Source organism: Pteropus medius, unplaced genomic scaffold, assembly GCF_902729225.1.
Source record: "Pteropus medius unplaced genomic scaffold, Ma_sr-lr_union100, whole genome shotgun sequence".
NCBI lineage: Eukaryota > Metazoa > Chordata > Mammalia > Chiroptera > Pteropodidae > Pteropus > Pteropus medius.
This window is the reverse complement of record NW_024349800.1, coordinates 22,375,319-22,400,315: the sequence shown is the minus strand read 5'-3', so window position 1 is coordinate 22,400,315 and position 24,997 is coordinate 22,375,319. Positions and strand designations below refer to the sequence as shown.

The 24,997-nt window shown below is 45.3% G+C and overlaps 1 protein-coding gene and 1 pseudogene across 3 annotated transcripts; both read left to right on the top strand.

The window, feature by feature from the left end:
- Window positions 1-320: 320 nt before the first annotated feature.
- CEP68 (centrosomal protein 68) lies at window positions 321-24,369 on the top strand. 3 transcript variants are annotated; one of them, XM_039886981.1, is made up of 7 exons: window positions 328-460; window positions 9,275-9,652; window positions 11,224-12,753; window positions 14,255-14,377; window positions 16,729-16,825; window positions 20,035-20,210; window positions 21,133-24,369. In XM_039886981.1, exons 2-7 carry the CDS (start codon window positions 9,317-9,319, stop codon window positions 21,154-21,156), a joined length of 2,286 nt encoding a protein of 761 aa, XP_039742915.1. In that variant the 5' UTR covers window positions 328-460; window positions 9,275-9,316; the 3' UTR covers window positions 21,157-24,369. The 3 variants fall into 3 exon arrangements, with proteins under 3 accessions (XP_039742917.1, XP_039742915.1, XP_039742916.1); XM_039886983.1 differs by lacking the exon at window positions 9,275-9,652 and having other exon boundaries at window positions 321-460; XM_039886982.1 differs by lacking the exon at window positions 14,255-14,377.
- LOC120622214 (uncharacterized) lies at window positions 6,144-6,263 on the top strand (annotated as a pseudogene).
- Window positions 24,370-24,997: the final 628 nt, after the last annotated feature.

Genomic DNA, 24,997 nt, shown 5'->3' with positions numbered 1-24,997 from the left:
AATGAATGAATGCAGGACTCAAGGTGCGGCCTACACGCAGTGAAAAAGCGCCCCATGACATCCACCCCTCTGCTTTGCCCCAGACACCTGCCCTCGTACGACCCCGCTAGCTCGCAACACGCGAACGTGAGCGCGGAGCGGAAGGCGAAGAAGGACGCGCGCCCGAAAAAGATCCGGCCTTCCATAGGCCAAGACAGAGCAAGGGGTGGGCTCTTCTTGCAGGAGCGGGTCTCGCATTGGTCAAGCCTCTGGACTGAGGGCTGGGATTGGCGGCGCCTCTCCAAAAGCGTCCTTCGCGCGGAGGCGGGGCGGGCGCGAAGGGCGTGGCCAGTGCTCGGTTCCGCCCCAAGCGCTCGGACTCCGGCTCTCGGGCCACGGTCTCCATCTGGGACCCCCGCTTCTGGGTGGTCGCACGGTGTGGCTGTGACCAGGCTGTGGCGTCCGAAGCATTCGATGCGCGGTAGGTAGTGGCCGACGTGCGGGTGTCGGTCGGTCTGCGGAGCGAGGATTGGCGGCCCAGGCAGTACCCAATCCGTGCGGCCCGGCCCCCTCTGCCCTATGGTCTTTCCCGGTCTGCGAGGCCGGGCCGGGCGGGTCGCCGGGCCTCGGGTCTTCCACCTGGAAGGGCACAAAGAGTTTTTGGGGATGGGGGAACTTGTGCCTTCAGCTTCATTTTGCAGACGGAACGGCGGGTGCGGGTCGCGGCCGGGGCGTCGGCGCGGGAGGCATGCGGCGGGGATAAAAGCCTGAGCGCGGCGAGGCGGGGCGGGAGGGGCGCGCATGTCCATGCATCCTCGCAGTTGCTCGGCTTTTCGGCCTCTCCGGCGGGAGAACTCACTTGCCCTCAGGGCCTCGACCTAGGCGTTCCAATTTATCCTATGCCTTCGCCCGGCGGCCTAGGCAGTAAGGAACTCGCACTGCTCCCGATCCGGACTAATGCAGACACCATTTCTCACCAGCTCTGGGTCATTCCCACTGGAAAGATGGAGACGAATGATGCTCTCTTGTCACCTTGAATGCAGCTGTCCACGGCTGCCAAGGGGAAAAAGCAAGATGTCTCACTCTTGTGTGTAAAGGCCACCCTTTCCAACTGTTGTTACTGGAACAGCTCTCAGCAGCCCAGGGGTATATGTCCAAAACCTATTTCAGGCCCTTTATAATTATTAGGTTGTGGTCGGTGTATTATTTGCAATAAAAGTGAGCAGAAACCTGCCAGGACAGATTGAATCTTACTGGGAATTCATCGAGCAGTTGGAAGAGGCGCCCCAAAATAGGTAGCGTTCATAAACACCCTAACAGTTCCTGGATCCAGAGTATGAAGAATGTTAAAATGCCTGACAGTAAGTCGGGCAGAGAAGTCAAGGGTCTAGGGCTTGATTAAAAGAAGTAAAAGTCCCCACGTTTCGTCCTTTTTTTCCTCCACCACCTGGATCAGTCAATTCTGTGCCACTCAGCACAGGAAAGAGCAGAGAACTCAATTTCACCTCTTCTGGAAAGCTTTTAAAGCTCTTCCCCTACCCAACAACTATTCATCAGTCCCTCTTTTGGACTACATTTTGTTGCCTGTTTATACATCATGCTGTATTGTGGTTTCCCCAGCCCCTAGCACAATGCTTGGAACATAGAAGGTACTCAGTGATTGAAGGAAGCCAAACCAAAAATCAGCAATCTAGCCAAGAAGTTGAAAAAACAAAAACTTTAATAACTTTAACTTGTTGGGCCAATTATTCTTACAGGGTTGAGAGTCAGTTGGGCTCTGGCTATCTTAAGTCAAATCAGAATTGAGCTCTGCCATGTTACTAACTCTGGATAAGTTATTTAACTTCTCTGTGCCTTCATTTCCTCATCTGTAAAATGGAGTTGGAAATAGTACCTACTCTGTGGGTTCTAAGGATTAAATATAATATTGACAAAGTGCTTAGTGTAGTTCCTGGCACAAAGGAAATGATCAGTAGCTGTTAGCAGTTGTTAGGATAAAAATAAACAGACACTTGAACAGATTCACTAATACTAAATATCGGTATAGTACTTGACCCTTCAGAGTCTGTCTGCCTTATGGTCCTTCTGTGTTTATTGATTTTAAAAAATCTAAAACTTCTCCAGAACCACTCCCCCCTGCCCAAGTAAAAGTACATACAGGCCTCGTTTTATTGCGCTTTACAGATGTTGTGTTTTATACAAATTGAAGGCCAGACTCTTCAAGCAAAAAGATTACAACTCACTTTATTTTGATACTTGCTTTATTGCTGTCATCTGGAATTGAACCTGTAATATATCCAAGGTTTGCCTGTATTCCATAGAAAATGAACTCTTTATACTGTTAGTCTTATTATTACCTTCTAGAGATGGATGAAGTGCCAAATAACATTTTGGCAAGTACTACAGTAATACTGGGTACACTCAAAATGTGGTCTGTTACTCAAAATGAGTAGGAGTAAATCAAATGCGGCCTGGTGTGGCTGACAAATCTTTAGGGATGGTTGGTTCGGCCAGAGAGAGGCAGAGCTTATGGAGGTGAACTTGGGGTGGCCTCTCTCCTTATAGCTTAAATCTGTTCTCATGAAGAAATGTTCCTGTCTTTAAAGTTGTTCACAAACATTGTGAAAAGTGGAAGAAGTCTTCCTGTTGGCTCTGGACCTACTTGCCAGACCTAAAGGTGGCAGATGTAACTCAAGGGATATTGCCTCACTTCCAGGTTTTCCTGTACCACTCTCTGGTTGCAGGAAACAGGCTAGGTTGCACATTTCCTTCCAGCTGTGAGTCCCCTTTGCACATTAGTTCCTCTTAAAATTATTTGGAGTGTCCAAAATGAATACCACTCCTCACTTGTAACTATCACAGGATAATTCTGGTCTCTGATTCTGCTTTCAGTGTAGCCACAAAGAATCTTCAATCCTTTCTAGGGAATGGTGTTCTTTCTGGGGACTCCCTTACAGCTGTGACAATCTATAATTAGCCATTAAAAACCTGCCACTAGATGTAAGCTTTTTCTAGTGTCCTGTTGGACAGACTTCAAAGACAGGACCATAAATTTCCTTTTCCTATGTGCCTGGCATAAGATAGACACTCAGTGGATGCTTGTAAAGCCGTTATAGTTTATAGTTCTTTGGGGTGCTAAAACAGGCTTGCTAACCTTGTGGTTCTAAAACATTATTGTGCTTGCCAAGTTACCTGGAGATCTTGCTAAAGTGCAGATTCTGATTCCAAGGCTATGGGTGGGGCCTGAGAATCTAATCCCCACAAGCTCAATGGTGATGCAGATGCTGCTGGTCCATGGATCAGACTTTGGGTAGGAAGGTACTAACATAAGTATCTGCATTTACTTTCTAAAAGTACTGATAAGTTTTGTTTTCTTATGGTAAAGAGATGAAGTCTTGGATTTAGGAGTTTTTTTCTATTATCTTATTCTGTTTTTAACAGTTCCTCTATTTTGTTCCAAAAATGATTTGAGGAATCTTCCTAAGATACTTTCAGTGTATTAGGGTTTTTAATAAAAGTAATTGAGGCAGCTAAAGTAAAAGAAAAGTAAGAGGAAGTCAAAGGTAAGATCAGTACAATAGATGAGTACCTCCCCATCCTATATATTTTACTTGGGTCTGTAGGTTTGGTCCTGAGCTTCCTAGCAGCCAGAGCAAAGAGGAAAAATTTTATCAGTTTTGCTAATACCTATAAAATAAAACCAACTGGCTATTCAGTGAAACAGCTGTTTCTCTTACTAAGACCAGAGAATTTTTCCCCCTGCGTTCTCCAAAGAGGACACTTTGATAAAGTGAGTACAATCTTAATAGCATCTCTAAGAAAATCAATAAAATTCTTATCAGTCTTCATATGTGTAGCTTGATGGGCTCACAGCAGACTGTCAGTACATAAAAGCAGTGGCCTCTGGAGCTGCTTCTGCGTGGTCCAGAGCCAGCTTCCTGAGACAGTAGGAATGATTTTTTGTTATAGGGATGCTATTTTTCTGTCTTGCTCTTCAGTGGAACAGAAGGTACAGTGATTGACATGTTCAGTCCTTATCATCCTCGTACTTTGAGTTTTGTTGGATGGGAACAATTTATTGACTGCTGAGGAAGCCTGAGAGTTTGGGGTGGAGGAGAAGGGTGCCTAGGAGCTCAGTCACGTTCCTTCTAGATATGGCAGTTGCATCTCTTTGAAGACCATCCAAAGACCTCTCACAAGTTAGAAGATTGGCCTGTGAGGCTGGCTGGTGGGCCCAGTCAGTCAGCTACCCAGTTAGTAAGCAAGTGAGAAAGCAAGGGGAGAGCAACTTTTCCACCACATTGATTTAAAGGGACCCAATGAAAGACCCTTTATTTGACTAAGCAAAAGGTAGAGAAATAGCCTTAGGGGAAATGGAAGGGGGCAGCTGGTGCCCAAGGATCCTGAGGATAGCATCAGCCCATTGCCAAACCATGGGAGATTCATCTGTGCTTCCCAGGTTCTTTTGCCTCTCCTGTTCTTCCTTTTCACTTTGCTTTCACCTGCAAAGAAGAGGGACACAGCACTCGGGGACCTGCCTTACAGGGAAAGAAGGGGAAAATGTGGAGGACCAAGAGGCTTCCGGGCTTCTACAACCAGGGAAGGAGCCAGGTGGAAACGGCGGTCGCTCTTGGCCATCGGCCTCCCAGTTTTAAACCTCCAGCCACAGTGTAGCCAGCACCCACCCTGCTCTGAGGCAAGCCTGGACCTCTTGTGACTGCCCCTATTGTTGGCCTCCCTCACATGTTTCTTTACCCCCTTTCATGCTGTTTCCCACGCCTAGATGGGCTTCTGCCTTTAAGCTCCTTTTGCCTGTCAATCTAATTCCTCCAGAAGCCTTCTAGCAACGTGACAGTGTTAGGTTCTATCCCACCCCTCCCCCTTTCCTGTGGGCAGTTTCACGTTCCTAGAGAAAGAGCAGCACAGAGAGCCTCTGGTTCCTTGGCCAGATTCTGCCACTGCGTACATGACCGTTATCACTTATACCTGTGGCCCCCCGTGAAGGCAAAAAGGAGTGTCAAGGCTTTAGCCCCTGAGCTGGTCAGGCTTGCTCTGTCAAGCAGCACCTGGTCCCTGGCTGGTGTAGGTGGCTGCCTGTGTGTTCCAGTGCAGAGACAGGCCCTTGCAGGAACAGAGCTTCCTGAACAGAGTTGGTATCAATCAGACTGTTTCAAAGGGAGCTTGTGATTAAAGAATCCTGGGGAAGGTTTTTTGTTGCTGCTGCTGTTTTTAATTAAAGGAAGATTGCTCTCCTAGCTGATCGTTCGTATATTTGAATGGTTTAATTAAGAGAAGAACATCACCCTTCCCCCTGCACCCCTATTCCCAATCCTCCTTTCTCCATCCTAGATAGGAGCAAGTGGGAGGAAGCCCTGGCAGCTGTGACAGGACTGCATGAGGGTGGTTCAGCAGATACCAGAGTCAGATGTCCAGGCCAATGGAGTTAGTGTTACAACATACATGATGTGAGAGCATATTTTTACTGTAGGGCAAGAGTGAGCCAAGCCTACATCACTCCTAATTATATCTGGTAGGTCATATGGCCTCTGCAAGTCCTGGAAACTAGTGGAGAACTTTAACAGTCGAAGTGGCCCCTAGAATATTCTGAAGCTTATGTGGCTTGTCTCTTGGTTTGGCCAAGGGCAGGGCAGATCTGGTATGTACGGACCTTTCTCTGTGTCTGTGCTCTGAGGCCTCCAGCCACTCAGTCCAACCTTCTGCTGCTTCCCTTTTAGGGAAGAGGCCATCTGAGGACTCTGCGTAACATGGAGCTGCTAGCCCCCAGGAACACTGTAAAATGTGTGATCTGAAAGAGAGTAGCAGGTTGTTTAAAGCTACTGACCTGAGGGAGAGTGTCGGTCCAGCACAGGAAGTAATTTTCATCAATCTGAGCAGTCCATCAGGTACTTTGAAAAGGAGTAAGCTCTCTTTCATTGGATGGGTCCAAACAGGATCCTGCACTTTCGGTCTCATCCTCAAGAGGGCCAGAAGGAATGATATGTAAAATCTAGAATCCGCGGAAATGAGGGTTGGATGTTCATGTAGTATTACAGATGCCCACCTGGCAAATGCAGACAGGGTTAAGCCCTGGAAGTCCAAAACTTGTATATTTGCTAGGCCACTGTTTTCTTCCAACATGATTGATGTTTTAAAAATGGATTGCCATCTACGGCCATGCCACCCTTGAACACGCCGGATCCCGTCTGATCTCGGAAGCTAAGCAGGGTCGGGCCTGGTTAGTACTTGAATGGGAGACCACCTAGGAAGACCAGGTGCTGTAAGTGTATAAAAAAAAATAAAAAATAAAATAAAATGGTTTGCTTGCAGCGGTCATTACTTCAAGGAGTTTTCCCTGATAATCTCTACCTAAATTGATTTCCTATGTATTTTGTAGCATCTTAATACAATTTAGAATGAACTCTCAGGGACTTCTTTTTATTCTTTTCTTTCACATGTATCTGTCTTAGTTCTCATAATAAACTTGTGTAGCACAGGGGGGAAAGCAAGACTTCTCAGGAAGATTAATAAACAAGATTATGAAGGAACTGCTTATCCAGATCCTATAATCTCTCTTTTCAGAAGTACCATTTCTATGAATATCATTGAATTCAGACCTTACCTGGGTTCTGAAGAGCCTCTGGCAACACTGTTATCCTAGTTCAGGTTTGTGTGTGTACTTGAAAGTTACCTAGATGTGTCTCCTAAATAGCTTGTAATTCTAGTTCATCACTCCCCACCCCCCAGGGATAAATAGATACCTTCTTTTCTGAACAATGAAATCCAGACAAGACAAATAAAAACACCTCATCAAAACAAAGACAGATCATTTGTTTGCACTTTTGTTTTGTCCTGGCATGGTCTTATTCCAGTCCCCTTTAGTGGAGGGGGAGTAGTGGAGCAAAAGCGGGATTAGCAGTCACCCATCACGGCCTGACACAGGCCAATGAGAGAGTTTAGGAGTGGAGCAGGAAGTAGAAACTAGGGGCTGCGGGTTAGATTCAGCCATCGCCGTAATTTTTCCAGCTTAGTTTATTGCCATAGTTGTGAAAACAATTTGCCTATATCTTCATGTGCAGTTTCTGAAATAGCCACAAGGTGAGGATGTGGCTCCATGAGAATCTCTCTCTCTGCAGGCCTTGGTCACTCACTCATCTCTGCCCTTCCACCAGTCTCTTCCCTCTTCTACTTCATGTGCCTCTCTGTTTTGTAACTTGTTCCCTAAGTGGTTCATAAAGAGCTTGGGTTCTGTAGTCACACAGTTCTGGATTTGAATCTCTGAGTCTTGGTTTCCCTCACTGTGAAATGAGGATAAGAGGACCTGCCTCCCGTAGGAAACTGGTACCTTCTCATGCTGCTGATGGGAGTGTAAATTGATGCCACCCCATAGAGGGCCACTTGGCAGCATATGCCAGAAGTACACCCTGGGTACCCTTTGCCTCAGCAGTTCTACTTCTGGTTTATGTGGATGTGCTAGCATGTGTGCAAATGATGTGTGTATATGGCTATTCATCATAGCATTGTTTGTAGTAGCAAAAGATTAGAAATAACCCAAATATCCACTAGAAAGGGACCAGTGAAATAGAGTGCAGCCTTACAGTGGGATACAGTATTGGGCAGTGATAAAGAGGAAGTTCTCTGCGTATTGCTAAGGAACCATCTGCAAGGTACTTTGTTTAAAATAAAAGAATGAAAAGCAGGGTTTTGAACAGCATGTCCTATACAATTTGCTACTTTTATGTAAAAAAGGGGAGAAGGATGAAATAGGTTTTTGTGTTGTCTGCATATGATTAGGAGATGAGAGACACACAAAATTAGACTGTTGACCTTTTTTTGTGGATCTAGTATTACATATTTTGCTTGATTTATAGGAAAAATTGGCAGCATTTTTCCCCTCTTTTGGACTTCTTTGTTCCTTGTGAGGTGACTTAGTACACTGATTGTGTCATACAGTGATGGCACTAGCTGACAGTTGGTGTGTACTATGTGCCGGGCATTGTCATAATGCCCTGTGCACTAGCCTGCTTGAGAGAGGAACGGGGACAAGGTTGGAGGGATACTTGATCTGCGGTGCATTTTATATTTGAACCATATTTTGAAACTGTGCAAAAAAATCGTTTTTCTGATGAGTTCCTGACACATATAGTGGTTATGAGAAGTAAATGAGAGTACATATGAAGTGTATGCTCTTCTCTAGGGTGGCCCCTGAATTGGTCTGGAGTCTTGAGTGCCCATGCAGCCAGGGCAGGACCCTCTGGTACAGGCGGTCTCAGGGTAGAGCTGTCCCCACTCAGTTGTGTTTCCTGGTGTGAGCTAAGCAGAGTGAGCCCACTGTCCACAGCCTCCTCCACCTTAGTCTTCTCTGCTTCCACCTACTTGCCATCACTTCACCTCCTGCTCTCTGAGGAAACAAGGCTATTTGTGTCTAGGTTTTAACTTCGAAGTTGGCCAAGTGCACTCCAGGTGGCTGCCGAAACTTGGGCGCTTACAATTCCCTTTCCTGGCTTCCAAATCCTCCTGGATTTGTGCTCCCAGCAGCAGCCCTTGCTTGCACACTGAGGCTGAAGGGGTCTCCCTCTTTTGTCCTGAAGCTCTTATTGGAATGGTCCCATTTTCAGATCCAGCTCCTAAATCCTTTCTTCTTCCTTTCCTGAGTGCTCTTCTTTGTTCTCTCTCCCTGCCTGCCTGGCTGCCTGGTGTGCTTCTCTCTCTTTTTGGTCACCTGCCATCCTTGAGATGGGGCGTGGTTTCTGTGCTTTGAGAGGGTCCTGAGCGGGCAGAGCGGGCACTCAGGGCACGCTGGGCTCAGCCAAGGCCCAGGTATGCCCTGACTTGCTGTTCTCTGGAGGAGAGCAATCAGAGCCAGGCCAGAGCTGCCTGCTGATGGGGGCATTGAGAGAGCAGATTAGCTGCAATTCTGGCAAAGAGAAGGACCAGGCCAGGCCTTTTAGCCTGTGGGAGCGGGCTGAAGGGACAGGGACAAAAAGGTGACTTTAGTCAGGACCAAGCTTTGCCTCTGATTTGGACCAACCAAATTGCATTGACCCTCCAGGCACCTGCTGCTGGGATTGGTATGGGCCATATAAAAGCAGAGGACAAAATGTTATGCTCCTACATTCTCTTTGGAAGGATTTGGTACCGAGGAAAAGCTGGACCTCTGTTCTCTGACGAAGTAGCCATCATTTGTTCTTTTTTTTCTTTGGCCAAAAACATTTTTTTCTTAATCATTGAAAAGCAAGGTTTCTTGCATACAGATACAGAAAACTTATCTTTTTCTCTCCCTTTTGCACTTTTGTAGGGAGCTGAAGGCTTCAAGGAACCTTGACCTAGGGACTTGTAAATGGCCCTGGGGGAGGAAAAGGCAGAGGTGGAGGCATCCACGGACACAACGTGCCCATCTTGTGGGAGGCGGAGCTGTAGGGAGCAGGAGGTGGATATCCCAGGGCCTGTGAGTGGGGAGCAACCGCCACGCCTGGAAGCCGAGGGAGGACCTGCTTCCTCTGTGTGGGGGACAGAAGGGCTACCTGCCCCTGCCTGCTGCACCTCTGGAGCCTGCCAGCCACAGGCCAGCAACATCAGCAGGGAACCGATAGCTGGTGCGTCTCATCCTACTCTCGATTGCCTGCTTCCTCCTGGCGTGGGGACTGGTGATCTTCTGCACTCCGTGGGAAGCCTGGTAGGTACTCAGGCCAACAGGACGATAGGTTTCCCTAATGCTGCCCTTTGGGATTGTTGTGTTTCAGCATTTTGTCACCATCTTATGTGCTTTCTTAGCCGCTGTACAAGGTGGGACACTGGGGGAGCCTGGGCGTGACGATTTCTATTTTATAGGTTTACCTGGAGAGTCGGGCCTTGGGGCCAGCAGAGGGCTCTGTCTACCGCATCTCCTATTCCTCAGGAGTGTGACTGGTGACCTTTTCAGGACCAGGGATGCTATGGCCAAGACCTATTGCCTATCAGGAGATCTCTGTTGGCAGGGGCATGTCCTGCTTCTGCCTTGATGATCTGAAGGCTTCATGGGGTACTGTGGAGACAGGGAAGGAGGGTCCAGGGCTGTGGGCTCCTAAAGGCTCTGAGACTATCTGCTTGGGACCCAGGGAACCCGGTAGAGCCCTGGAGCCCCTGGGATGGCCATCACTGTTTCTGGGTAAGGACAATTTCTTGGGCCTCCCTGACTGCAGAGCAGCCTTAACCTAGTGGGAGTCACATGGAGCAGGGAATCCTTCCTAGCTTTGTGAGCTCAGGCAAATCACCAAATCTTTCAGGCCCTCGGTATAATTGGGAAGGTGACCTGCATGACCTGTCCCTCCAAGTTCTAACATCCTACTATGTTCAGCTTGCCAAGGCCTTTCATGGGACTGGCTTTGATCTCTTTAGTGTCATTGTGACCTTGGCTGTTGCACACTGCCCCTGTGGCACTCCATCCTGTGAGGGGCCTCTGAGCGTAACTAGAAGAAAACAAGCCAGGGCCACCTGCCTGTGATCTAGGACAGTGGAGGCTCAGGGCACCTGTGAGTCAGATTCAATGGGCAGGAAGCGAATAAGCAAACAGAAATGGGCTGTTTCATGAATGTGAGTCTGATGATTATTATTGTAACTCCTGTTGTTTGTTGAGTTCTCACCCTGTGCTTTTCACACATGTGCTCATTTTATCTTTGTGTCCTGAGGAAGTGGTACTATTACCCTCCCCATTTTCCAGGTGTGGGAAGCAAGCTCAAAGTCAAACATCTGAAAAGTGGCAAGGGTTGGTGCCAGGTCTCTCTGGTTCCAGAGCCCATACTCTTAACCACTGTACTATCTAGCCTCCCTCAGGGCAAGTTCTTCACTGAGCAGATTAAAACTTCAAAGTGAAGAGCCTGAGATGAATGACTCATTTTGCCAGTGTTCAGTTACCACTGGCTTGTGAGTTAAGCTGGGTGAAGCCTGCTGGGTCACCTGCCTGCTCGGTTGGGATGTGTCTCTTGTCAGTGACAGAATGATTGAGGACATGCTTCTCAAAGGTTAGACAGTGTGTTCCATCATGACAGAGTGCTGATTGTCTGTGGAGGAAGAACTTTTAAAAGGACTAAGAGTGGGGTCAGTTTGGGGAAGACAGTCTGCTTCCTGGAGCAGGCTGAGTCTCCCTGTCTGATTCTTGCATCAAATAGCAGACTCTTCATTTCAAGATCTCTCCGGAATGTCATCTGGGCCCTGCAAAGAAAACTCCTGATTTGTCACCAGAGTGCTTTTTCTTCCTTCTTATTGCAGATGGAGGAGACCAGGCTTTCTGCCTCAGAGGAGCTACCTCAGACTCTCACTGTTCCCAGAGCCACAGCTCTTTGCTCAGGACATGATGCTGATATAGAAGATGACCTATCCCCAGTTGAGTCACCGCGGGTGCTGGACCTCAGCCAACAGCCTCACATCTCAGGTTTCCCTTTCTCCTCGAAGTGGAGGTCCACCGTGAGCCCAGGTGCTACTGCTCCTCAGTTTTCCAGCTGCAGCGTCTCTGCCTCATCCCCGGGCAGCAGTCTCCAGGGTCATCAAGAGAAGGCGGAGCCTCAGAGTTGCTCCCTTGCCAAGGTCTCCTCCTCCTTAGAGCTGGCCGTCCCCCAGTTGGCCCCCTCTGTGGTGGTGCCAGGGCCTCGGCTCCAGTGGTCTCCACAGCCTGTGTCTTCTGGGGGTGATGCGCCTGGGCTGGGCAGGAGGCGCCTCTCCTTCCAAGCCGAGTATTGGGCCTGTGTGCTGCCGAATTCCCTGCCCCCTTCCCCCGACCGCCACTCCCCACTCTGGAACCCAAACAAAGAGTATGAAGACCTGCTGGACTACACTTATCCACTTAGGCCCAGGTCTCAGCTCTTAAAGCAGCTTGACAGTCATGTGCTGGCTGATCCTGTCCTACAGGACTCGGGTGTAGACCTGGATAGCTTTTCTATCTCCCCAGCAAGTACCCTAAAGTCACCCACTAATGTCTCCCACAGTTGCCCACCAGTGGAGGCCACTGCCCTGCCATTCTCTGGGTCCAGAGAGCCAAACCTTAAGCAGTGTCACTCTAAAGTGCCCCAGAAGCGAGGCGGCGTGGGGTTGGCATCTCATAGCCACCTCGCATCTACCCCCAAGGCCACAGGCAGTAAGGATGCTCCTTGGGAGAGCAGAGAGCCAGTCCTGAGATGTATGAAGGACTGGCGACCTGTAGGCAAGCACCTCAAGGTGGGCTCTCCCCAGCAGAGGACATGTGACAGAGGATGGCCCTCATCCAGGTCTGAAAGAGAGAAGAGGGCCAGCCAGGGTATTCTGCGCCCTCCCTGCACGGAGCCTGGGTGGAGACCAGAAGAGGAGTTGGAAAGTGACGACGAGTATCTTGCCTTGCCTCCTCGGCTGACACAGGTTTCTAGCTTGGTTTCGTGTCTAGGTTCCAGTCCAACCTTTGTGACCCTGCCCACTGGGGCTACAGAAGGGCAGAGCTCCATGGATGTGTCAGACAGTGATGGGCCCGCTTCCTTCCCATCGGACTCCAGCCAAAGCCAGCTTCCCTCTGGGGTTGCCCTCAGAGGGTCCGGGGGCTCTGAGGGCCAGAACCACTCTTTGCTGCGCTCCTTCATTCATGCAAGGGACTCCGCAGGGGACGGGAGTCTGGTGAGCAGCCAGGCACTGGGCCTCTGCTCTGGACCACTAAGAACACGCTCCTCCTTGCCTGCTATGTTGGACCAGCAGGCATTCTCAGACCCAGATGCTAAAGGGCAGCCTCCCAGAAGAGGAGGAGAGCAGGAGAAAGAATCACTCATGCAGTGTGTGAAGGTAAACTCAACATTTAAGAGGCTTCGTGTAGAATCTCATTTTTTCTTCCACTAGTCCACTAACATAATAAAACTTAGTAACAGTGAGCATGTTTTATGTGCCAGGCACTACACTGTACCTTTTTTCCTATCTAATCCTCACAGTTCACTATCCAATAAGGACTATTCTTATTTCACAGTTGGAAAAAAAGGCAGCGAGAGGTTAGGTAACCTGCCCACTCACAATTAGCAAGGACTGGAGCCTGAGGTCTTAACCACTACCCTAGGCTGCTTCCCAAGGCTCTTGACCTTGAGGGTCAAGAAGTACTCTGCACAAGGAGGGCTGGTGCTCAGGTGCCTTTAGGAAACACTGTGTTAAATGAAAGTAGGTGCACTGTCGACTGCGGGATTCTGGCTCAGAGCTTCCATTTATTAAAGTGGTGTGACTGCAGAGTTAGGGCATTAGATGTACCATTTCCTAGACTTCTTGGCCACCAAATCCGCTCTTGTGGACCACCCAAGACTATCTGGAGATAAAATTAATACTATGTAGAACAGGGTCATCAGTGTCAAGAGGATCTGAATTTGAAACATGGTACTGCTGTCTTTGAAATTTCTGCTCTGACTCTTGAGTTTGTTTTTTAAATGTAGAGATTTGCCTCTTTGGGGTATTGTGTAGATTAAATGAAATAATTCATGTTGAGGGCTTTGCACAGTCCCGACACAGCTGTGGAGGAATGGGACCCTCTATACATTGGGAGAGTCCCACAGCTTGCCCTCTGGGTGAGCACATGGATGCCACGTCTGCACAGCAGCCGGGCAGTCAGCCAGAGGGCCGTGTACTGATGAGCCCGCGCCACTGATGGTTCTCAGCACTGCCCTTCACGTCCCGTGGATGATTTCATTTGTACTGTGAAGCAGGTAGGACATATGATAGCATGTGACCTCCTTTGTGGTAAAAGATCGAGCGACAGAGAGGTAACGTACTTGGCTCACAGCCTCCCCAGGACGGGTGCCTAGTAGGAGTCTAGGGGCCCTGCTTCCTGGGCAGTTTCAGAACAGAACAGGGACATGTAGTTTTAATTCAGTTGTTTTTAGCCATATGTTCGGGGTAGTCACGATTATAGTCATTTATGTCTACGTTTTCCCCAGGAACAATTCAATAGTTAGCAATGGTGCGGACCCAAGTATTGGTCTTTGTGGGCAGGCATGCCTCTTCTGGGTTGTTCCCTGTCCCTGCCCTCACCTTTGCTGCCCTGTTTCCACATTCAGGGCTGGATTTTCTGTCATTTTTGGTATCACGTCAGGGTGAGGGGAGACCAAAGCAAGGTGGGGCTCTTCCTGTTGCCCTGGTGGAGATTGGAAGTCATGGGGTGGGGGACAGGCAGGGGAGGAGAGAGGAGACTAGAGCCTCAGGTGAAGAAATGTATTAGAAAGGTACATAGTCCATCTCTCAGAATCTCCTGGATATTTATAGCCTTTCGAAAATGTAAACAGCACATGTTTTTTATTTGTCTACACAGACATTTTGCTGTCAGCTAGAAGAGCTGATCCGCTGGCTATATAACGTAGCAGACGTTACCAACCACTTGACTCCACCCAAGTCTGACCTTACAGGTCTCAAGTCTTCTCTGCAGCTTTACCGGGTAATATGTGGTCCTGGCTTCTGGCTGTTCACTCACAAGGGGGGTGGCTAAATTACTTGATTACAAAGTAAAAACTCAAATAACTGATGCTGCTATGTTGTGGCTTAGTTGAGTGTTTTACCTGAAATCTAATCAGAGGCCCTTTTAAAATTCTCGATGTTGAAAAACTGTAAAATGTAAGTTATTTCCCAGGCCAAATAGAGTTTGGAGAAAAAAACATACTTATCCTGATCAAAAATACTTAAGAATGATTTGCAATGTAATTTTCCAAATATCTCAGGGATTGATAAACATATATCTGTACTACTATGGCACATATGGCTATTTAAATTAAAAGATTCAGACTTCTCAGGTGCACTAGATACATTCCAAGTGTTTAATCATCACTTTTGTCTGTTGGCCACCATATTGAACATTCCTATCATAACAAAGTTCTGTGGGACTATACTGACTGCTCTTTTAAGTATTTGAGCTGAAATTGTACTGACTCCAGAATATACATAGGTTATTTTGATGGTATTTAAACAAAAATACAACTCAATTTGCTTCTCAGTGTGTTTTGATTTTTGGTGTTTTTGCCTCTTTTTCATTGAGATTTTGTTATATTAAAAATCTCTTTAAATGTGGTTCTAGTTAATGACTTTGAATCGGGTATTTTTAGGGTGAGTTTGTGCCTGCTGTTCTGGCATAATTATCAATATGTCCCCCTTCATTCCCATTCATGTTCTGAATTGGATAATAAATATACAGTTACCCTAAATATAACATTAACCTTAACTGAACTACCTGTGACTTCTACTTGTCTGGTTGGCCAAGCCTTGATAACCTTCTGAAGGAGCCAGGGGTATTTGTAGTTTGAGCCTGATGCTAGCCTAGAAGAGGTTCTTTGAATTTCTGCCACCATATAACCTGACCCTGTGCCTTCAGCAAAAGAGAGAGCTATTTACAAGTGGCTGAGCCTACTCAGAGCTCTCACCACACCCAGGCCGGAGGGAGGCCTTTGTTTTCAAACTTGCAGCCAACTAAAATGTAAGAGAAGGGCCTTGCCTGGGTGGGCCAGCTGCCCTGCCCTACCCTAGTGGGAATGCTGTTTCCTGTTGTGTGGAGAGAGGTTGCCAGGAGTTCCTTGCCCAGAGTGCACTGAGGAAGGAGAGGAAGGCTGAGGATGAGGGTCCTCCGTGCACAGCGCCCAGGTGTGTGTACATAGCTGTGCAGGGCCCACCCCCAGGAGGCTCGGGGGAGTTCCATTGTAGAGAGAGGAAATGGCCTTTGTCGGACTTAACCTGGGTGGCCTTTCCAGAGTACCTCACTGGTGCCAAAACAACTCATTCCCTCATTCCATTCTGTGCCTCGATTTCTAAGCTAGCCAGAAGCAACTTTCTTGCTTTGTAGGTAGAGCAGAGATCTGAGCTGGGAGTTAGCCCTGCAGGTCAGTGAAGCCTAGCCCTCTTGTGTCACCCAGACAACTGTGGGACCCGCACTGTCAGCCCCTCCCCCACACAGAATGGTACATGATATATATGAGCTACCTTGACCCATGCTTAGATACTTAACATAAGGATGGGTATGGGTGTGTATTCACATATTTTAACTGTGACTCTGCCTCATATACTTTGTCTTAATAACACAGTGGTTTTGTGGCAGTATATAAACTACAAAGAGAACTAAAGAATAAAATAAGCATAGGTATTACGGCAAAGGAAAACTGAAGACAGGTATATAGTAAATTCAAGAGTAAAATTATAACTTCAAAATACGAACTAAGTTCTGTACCCTGTACCAAAGTGGTCATTGACTTGACTTTATATTTCATAGCAGCTAAGGCAACATCCAAAACCATCAAATACAAGGCATGGTACCTGCAAGGGGCTAATAAATCAGCTGCTTAGGAGACCCACAGCTTCCCTGATGCCTTCCCAAGGTCTAAGAGCAGGACATGGAGAGAGGATGTGAGCTGAGGTAGCGGTCCCTGTGGTCAGGTTAGCATAATCTCCTGTGGCTCTTACCAGGTCTATTAGAATAGAAGACAGTGTTTTGAGAAGCCCATGGCCCTGTGAGTTTTTAAAGAGAACCCTGACTCCAAGCTGTTCATGAGCCAGGCTGCCAAGGAAAACTCTTCTTTTGTCAAACTATAAACAGAAAAAAACGATTGACTATATTTACCTTGGGCTCATAGAAGGTGAAGTTAAACTGTTAACACTGTTTACTTGGAGAGTTCTAAAGACTGGGTTCGGTTTATCTTCCATGTTACAGGGGAATCAAGCTACCACGAGAGAGATCATTTTTAATAACTTTTAAAAATGATAGTAACGAAGCTTTTTTCTTCTTCTTTTTTTCTCATATGCTTTAAGCAATTTAAGAAAGATATGGATGAACACCAGTCCCTGACGGAGAGTGTCTTACAGAAAGGGGAGATTCTTCTTCAATGCCTACTGGAGAACACCCCAGGTGAGATGTTTGAGTCTCTGAATTTAGCCAAGTGCTTAATGCCTCTCAGCAGCAAGTCCAGGGAGCCACACTGTCACTGGTAAGGAGCCAATAGTGCTGGAGCCCCTCCCACACGCACCCATTGCCTTACATTCCTGTGACTTGCTGGCAGTCCCTCACATCGTCACTGAACCCACAACCGCGCCATGAGGCAGTTGTAAGTCATACAGTAAGCTGAGGAGAAGTCACGCATCGAGCCTATAAAAATGACACTCTTGCTCCTGCTCTTATCTTTTCCTGGTGATGTCCTGGGTGGGAATATTGGTTTTAATCTGGCTGTCCTTGGTTTTCTGGTAGGGTGTGCACAGCGGGGAGCTCTTAGGGGTTTCCCTTCCTTTCCCAGTGAAGGCTGAATCCCTGTTTATCTGCTTTGGGGAAGGATTTGTTTTAGGATTTGAGAGACATTCTAAGGGAATAAACTAAAAAAACTTATGAAAGGGGACAGGGTAGCAGTGGTGTGCAAATTAAGCTTGAGTCCATTTTGTAGGAGGGTTCCTCATTTAAGAAAATGAAAGTCAGATTTTGATTACATCTAAGCATGCAGGGTGCATGGATTTGCAGTCACTATTGCCCTTGCTGTCAGCAGATATAAGGATAAACTAGGAGAATACTAGTTAAAGCGAGTAACTGATAGACACCCAAAAGCAGTCCCTGATTCCCTATAAGACTGAACATCTGAATGCTAAAAGACCCCATGTATATTGTGCCTCAGATTTGGAGTGAGGTGGAGTTTACGCTGGAAGCAAACTGTAAGCAAAGCTGGGCAGGACCCGTGGGCTTGTGAGTCAATGAGGTTGCACTTTCCTGAGCAGAATTAATGGGCAGGTACATAGTAGGGAGGTGGTATGAAATGGAGTTTCTCAACCTGGGCACGATCAACATTTTGGGCCACATAATTCTTTGTTGTGAGGGGGAGTTGTCCTGTGTATGGCAGGATGTTTAACAGTATCCCTGGCCTCTACCCATTAGATGCTAGTAGCACCTCCTCCCCATTTGTGACACCCCAAAATATCTCCAGATGTTACCCAATGTTCCTGGGAAGAAGAATCACTAGGGTGAAGAACTGAATGGGCAGAGGGGTTTCTGTGAGCCATGGAGCCACTGCAAGGTTTTCCATAGGGCTGTGATTATCCAGTACAGGTTATGTGAACCATTTGTCCTCTGGACGCCTTTATTTTGGCTCTTCTGGTATTCTCTTGCACTAGGGTATTTTGGTTTTTTGGGAGGCAGAAATACAGTATGCCAGGCTCATTTGCTGCCTGTAATTACACCAACATTTTACTGAACACTGTGTGCCAGACACTGTGCTGAAGCTGTTGATATGTCATGTCATATGTCACCTCACTGGGGTTGTGAATTTGCCTTGGGCCACACGAGAGTGGCAGCCTGGCTCCAGCCCATCTCTGCTGGCTCCCACGCTGCCATCAGTGAAGAAGTCGCTCAATACCAGGAAACTTCCCAGAGGCCACATGTAACAATGGGCTTCTTAAAAGCTATAGGTTCTTTGACTTTCAATTAAAAAATCACTTCCCAGTGCTTAATTTGTAATAAGTACATCCCACTTTGACTTTCTTGAAAAGAGTCTGTAGAGCTATTTTACTGCCAAAATAAGAGGCTCTGGGGTTTCTGTGACTTTTCAGATATGTATCCAGGTTCTTCAGATAAACACATTGCCTCTCCCGAACCTCTGTTGGTATAATCAGAAACTTGGCTGTTTTGTGAAAATCACAAGTTCCCCCTGATATTCACAGGGTCTTGGGCTAGGTGCACAACTGGTCTCGTCTTCAGAGCACACTGTCAGAGCCCGCTTTCTTCCTCTGCCAGCGTATAACTGTAGGGACAGTAAGCCAAATGGATCCCCCTCCAAAATATCCGAGTCTCAGCCTCCTGCCAAAGGCCTCCCCATGGAAATCCGGCAGGTTTTCACTACATTCGAGTGTGTGTGTTGATGGTCCTGTCTCCCACCCAAACTCCTCATCATACTGTATCACATGACTGGAATCTACTGGCATTAAGCTGAACCAGGAACCTGTATGCATGTATCGATTAAAACATAAAAATTTCTCTGGGAAAGATTTCATTCCTATTCCTAATTTTCCTTTTACTTGACCTCAAACATTCTAACATTCTAAAAGTTCAAAAAAATAAAGGTCCCCTGAATTCCACTGACAACAGGGAACTTTGCGGGACTGAGCAAAGTTCTGGTGAAGGGGAGAGCCCACTCTAGGCGCCGTTACAGACAAGCTCATTCCTCTGCCAGGCCGGGCCAGCTCATGAGTTGTCAGGATGGCATTTTTCACTGATGACGGTGCACTGATGTGGCTTCCCTGGGAACCGATCTCAACAGAACTAGCTTGTGCTCCTTCTGCCCACCCATCAGCATCCTCTGCAGCTTCCCCTTTCCCTTCCGCTGCTGGCAGATGTTGCAGCTGTGGCAGGAAACTAGGGAGAGTGTTAACACAGCTGATAAATGCACAGGAAGCTAAAGCAGCCTTTGTGTTTAACAAAGGAAATAAAGTTTTTAAGAGAATAAGCCTGCTGTGTGCGATGCACTCTGAACCTAGCCCATCCCTTCCTCAAATGAACACTTGGCCTATAGGATGCAATCTTGGCATCACTAACCATCTCATCTTTGCCTGCTTTCAAATAATTTTCTTTTGAAGCCTGTTCATTTAAGACCCACAAAAAGGTTCACATTCACAAATAATGGTACCAGACCACTCATACGTACACATGCTAAATGACAGCATCCCAGCCAACAGAAATTGATAGGACCTGGTAGTAGGACCCAGAGCCCTAATGTTGGCATGTTGTTTTGTTTCATTTAAGCCTTTTGCCCCACAGGATCTGTGTGTGCCTGGTGCCTTATCTGTAAAAGTTAGGTAATACCAAAAAAATTAAAGTCAGTACCAGACACCACAGAACCATGTCTCTTGCTTTTTTGTGAATTATGTAATTCCAAAATGGAGCCAGTGAAATTCTCTTAGCTTTAATCAGAAGTTAACATAGATCCTCTGTGCAAAAGCAGTTCCTGGAGAGTCACTGTTAAGGATGTACATTCTAAAACTAATGCCATATTCCTATTGTGTGAAATGCTACAACTGTATGTTCTTTTAAAAATACACCTGCATGATTGTTTTGGCCTAAGTGCTCTGAACCTTATTTGTTAGTGTTAAAGGATGTCCTTGGGAGGATCTCGAAGCAGCCCAGCGAGCTGGAGAGCCAAGCAGATCACCTGTATGACACTATCTTAGCCTCTCTGGACATGCTGGCTGGCTGCACCCTCATCCCTGACAACACACCACTGGCAGCACATAGGAGTGCTGATGTGACTGGGATTAGCCTGGTAAGTAGAGTAACCCAAGAGAAGAACATCTGTCCTAGGACCCCAGTGCTGGATTAGGGTAGAGTTCCTGCTCTAACAGTTGGCTGATTCTTAGAAACTTGAGCCAAGAGTTATTGAATCAAATGAGATGGTAGAAGCCCCTAATACTAAACAAGGGAGATGCTGCCATCATAAGGTTGGGGGTCTTCCTGTGGTGAGGAAGGCTCACTGCAGTGCTTTCCATTATTTAGCTTAAAGCCTGCTGCAGACTAGGGTGCCCCATGCTCCTATTTCTATGGCAGTCCCTCATGCCCACCCCTACCACCCAAGGACAACAGCAGCAAAACTTACCTATACCTACATTTTTATGTCTGCCCAGCTCATTTGGTCCATCTCCAAGCAACTCCTGACAGCACCAAGTGCCCAGAGACTCAGTTCTGATAATTCCCCACACCTTCCTTCCCCACTAAAGGTCTCTGCAAACTTCCCATAACACTCCGTTCCCAAAAGGGCTGCGGTGGATAGTTGAGGATAACAGGCCTGGATACTTAAAAGTACAACTTTCTTTTGATCTTAGAAAGTCAAACAGAATAATAGGTAAGAGGCTAAGAGTTGGGGCGGGAGATGGTTGGTGCCTGCAGTGGGGTTGCCACTGCCCATTGTTCTTTATGATTCTACAACTGGGCCATACTATCTCTGAAACTGCCCCTCCTACAACCAAAATGTAGTGCTTAACTCGGATTTTCTAGGTTAGAATTCACTGTAGACAAAAGAAGGTAAAGGATAAAATCCAGGTATGTCAAGAGCAGGGAATCCATGTATTTACATCAAAGAAATTGGAGCAATAGTCATTTTAGTTCTAAAATGAAAGCACGTGATGGCTGTTGTCATTTCTTCCTCTGTAGCATTCTGCCTATAACAAATGCTTCTCTTTCTTTTTCAGGCATCTTCTCAGGCAGAGATGTAATCTGTCAAAACCTGGCTGGTGGGAAACTTTCAGGAAGTCCTTGTAAGAGCCATTTAACATTGATATTAAGGGGTAAACTATAATGTACTAGCTTTCAAATGCCTTTCACTTCTTCTCTGAAGTTAAGGGCTATTGAGTTACTATTATTTAAAATGAGCCCTTCCAAACTAAGGTTTTCCTTTTGGTGCTTCTCCACAAAGAGCATATGGCTTTGCAGTTTTTCATAAGATGCTAATAAGGCTCATAGGTCTTTCCTCCCACTCTGTTCCGTTAAAAAGAGCAGATAGAGCTCCTAAACTAGTCCACCTGCTAAGATCATTTAAAGAAGGCTGGTATAAGAAAAAATACCAAATACTTGGTACTTACTCCCAGGCATACAGGAGGACCCAAGAGTAAATGCTTGGCCAGGAACGTGGGTCTTATTAATAAAATGAAGCTTAGGGCTTCAGTCTCCATCAGCCCACCTAACTAATATCTTAAAGGAAAATGTACCAGGCACTTCAGGAACTACCGTTGAACTTAAGCAGGGCTAGGGAACTAATCCACCTTAAGGGTACTTCTAGGAGGATGCATGCTGTCCATTCCTACTCTCCTGTGGAAGAGGAGGTCAGGCGAGGGAAGGGCGTGGATAATTACAGAAAGTAAGGCTTTCTATAGTGAAGGATAAAAGGGAATTCTTTGTTGCTTGAGAGTCAACGTGTAAATACCTTGATAGAAATAAATTCAGGATAAACTATTTAAAGCATCAATTCTGTATCTTTTTAAAGCAAAATTATCAGCTGTTACTGGTAACCACAGATTCTACAACAAGCACTTAAAAAAAAAAGTTCTACTGGGCCATGAAGGAATGTGTAGGAAAGCACATTTTCTCTCATGTTTTGAGTACTGCAGTGGGCTAAGACTTAAGGAAAAGGTTCTTACCTCACTTAAATACATATGAGGTAAGCACTTAAAGGTCTTTTTTCAAACTCCTTCCACATTCTCACTTGAGGAAGGTGCTTAAGAAAGGAAGATCTTTTAAGTTTATAAAAAAAAATGAACAAGTCATCTTGAACCCAAAAGTGATGTTGGAACAGTATAATCAGACTTATAATATCCCCTCAGAACAAAATATTTATTCAAAATTATCCTCTTTAAAGGAAGTTAAGAACTTTCATTTGGGGGCTGAGCCATATAATCTCATCCACCTCAATATGAACTAAAGTCTTCATTATTAAATGTAACTTTTCTGCCTTCTCAGACTTTATAGTCATTGGAAACTAAATGGTTAAATTCTTAAGATTATAAAATTCAATAGTAGCTACATAAAATTCAGTATTTCAAGTGCCTGCTGCTACTGTGGTATGATTTACCATAATGTTCAAAGGCATGATCAGAGTTATTAAACCATGTATTATTCTGCCTGTATTATGATTCTCTGTATTAATCTTGGTTCCATAGACTTTAAAAGACAAAACACCTCCCTAGCAAATAATTATATATGTAAAATAGTCATAAAAGCCTAGAATTGATTAAAAAGGCAGATATGTCTAATGACCTGTTTTTAAAATTTGATATGTTTTACCTTCTCTTTGATATGGTTTTAAATTGCTACATGTCTTTCCACTGACTCTGTTACACTGGATAGCCCTTAGGAGTTAAACCCATTTATTTACTAGTATTCGATAGTCATGAAAATAAGTCTCTAGCAAAAAAAATTGAAGGTGACAACGCTATAGAAATAAACTGGCCAATGTTATAGTAATTGAATGCTGAATATGCCATTCTATTCCCATTCAGCCTATTTATAATCAGCTTTGACTGACAGGAATTTACACAGGGTATTTTATTTCAGAGTACCCTGTTTCCCAAGAAAGTACTACTTCACCTTGAGATGATCTAGGTGATTTTGTTTATCTCCTTTGAAATAAGGTACAACCGATTGAAGGGTGCTTACTCTGGACCTCGCTGTGAATACCACTGAAGAATAGCAACACAACTGCTAATTATACCTTCAGCAGTGCTATAAAAAGTTGAAGGCCTCCCTTAAAACTGAAGCTAAATTTGTTTTAGCTTAGGAAGTTGCTGCCAGCAGCATTTCCATCAGCAGACATGGCCTGGTTAGATTCAGGTGCCTGGCTGGCCAGTGTGTAGTGGTACATATTAGCCTTAAGGACAATGGTGGCCTACAGTGACATAAGGGTGGTCATGAAATCCCAAGTTTACCTGTAGTAAAATTCCCTAGTAGTCCCTTTAAATTAGAATTTAAGTCCACAGGGAAGTGGCAGCACTAAGTTGTATTGGTAGTTTGAAGACCTGGGTTCCTGCTGCAGCTCCATGACTAAGTTCATCTGCAAATAGGAGATAATGTCAGTATAGGATTGTTTTGAAGTTTTAATGGGAAGATAAAGAAGGGTTGGTGTAATGGCATCTTGTTTGTATGTTAAAGGAAGTTTCAGTCCAAGGTCAAAGAACAGGAAGTTATTGCTCAGACTGGAATGACTTATTCTGCAGGCATATCCCAGAGACAACACTGCTTACTTTTTAGAAGTCTTAACTTATTAGTAAGCTAATTCATAGCAGCCCCTTAGATTTATAATGTGATGAGCGATAATTCCCTTTATTCACTTAAAGCCCATAGTAGCTTGAAATGTGTGTACTTGAAAATGGGGGTATATTGGCATATTCATAAAAGCAAATAGTGGAGCATGCTGAAACATCTTGTGGTAAGCCCGTCTTTACTGCAATGGGAGAACACCACTAGCATTTTCAAAGCTAAGTAATGTAAATATACTTACATCTTAAATTCACATCATGTTTTATGCTAACTCATCAAGAATAAGCTGACAGTTTGAACAACTTGCTATATAAAACTGAAGTGTGTGGCATCACATCTAACATTTGTATCATTTATCTACTTTAGAAAATAGTTTCTGAAGTCTTTCCCCCTTTATACTGTAAGGCAAAAAACAAATCTTTTGAAGCATTTTTTAAAATCTTCACCCAAATAACTATTCGATAACTTTAATTTTTCAGTTGCCTTATGAGAGGATGAATAGATCCAACAAGCACATCTATAATACAAAGTAAACTATGATTTTATTGTGAAATTCTCATAGATGGAAAATTAAATTGAATATTCTGTCCATTTCATTTTACAATAATCTTACGACTTATTTTTGTACCATGTATTTAAATTGCCTGTTTAGTGAAAATAAAGAAACCTATAATTTTTGGCTTGGTTTTATTTAAATTTTATCATTGAATTCAAGACCCCACCATAAAATGTGTTGCCAACAGCCACATCCCAAGCCTCTAAGAATGTTTTTGGTAGCTACGTCAATCCCAAGGAAACAGTCTTTGATTTCTATCACCTTAAAATGCCAGTGTTAGCAAAAGATTTTTGTTTCCCACAATAAAAACAAACCCTAGGATTTTTAAGGTCCTATTTAACAAAATTTTCACATGTGCAAAATTCCACTGAAATAAATATATTTCTCTCATCATTTCCACCTAGCATTTGTGTTTTCAGTTAATTTTTAAGGATATAATTTCTAAAATTAGGACAATCAAATAGTAACTTTTTCCTGCTTTCTACTTTAATGTTTTAACTCTCCTCCAACTTATTATATAATTGTGGAGGATAAAATAGTCAACATCTGACTCAGCATGGAAGAAACAAAATTAGCACATGTGTTAGTCTGATCATTTGCCAATTAGGAAAGGTGTGCAGCTTTCTATCTCTACCACAGAAGAGAATTAACAAAATGTTGATCAAATAAACCATTTCCAATGGTTTCAGAGAAGGGAGCAAAGATAATGCGCTAGAAAGCATACATCCTAAACTTGCTTTTCATACAGT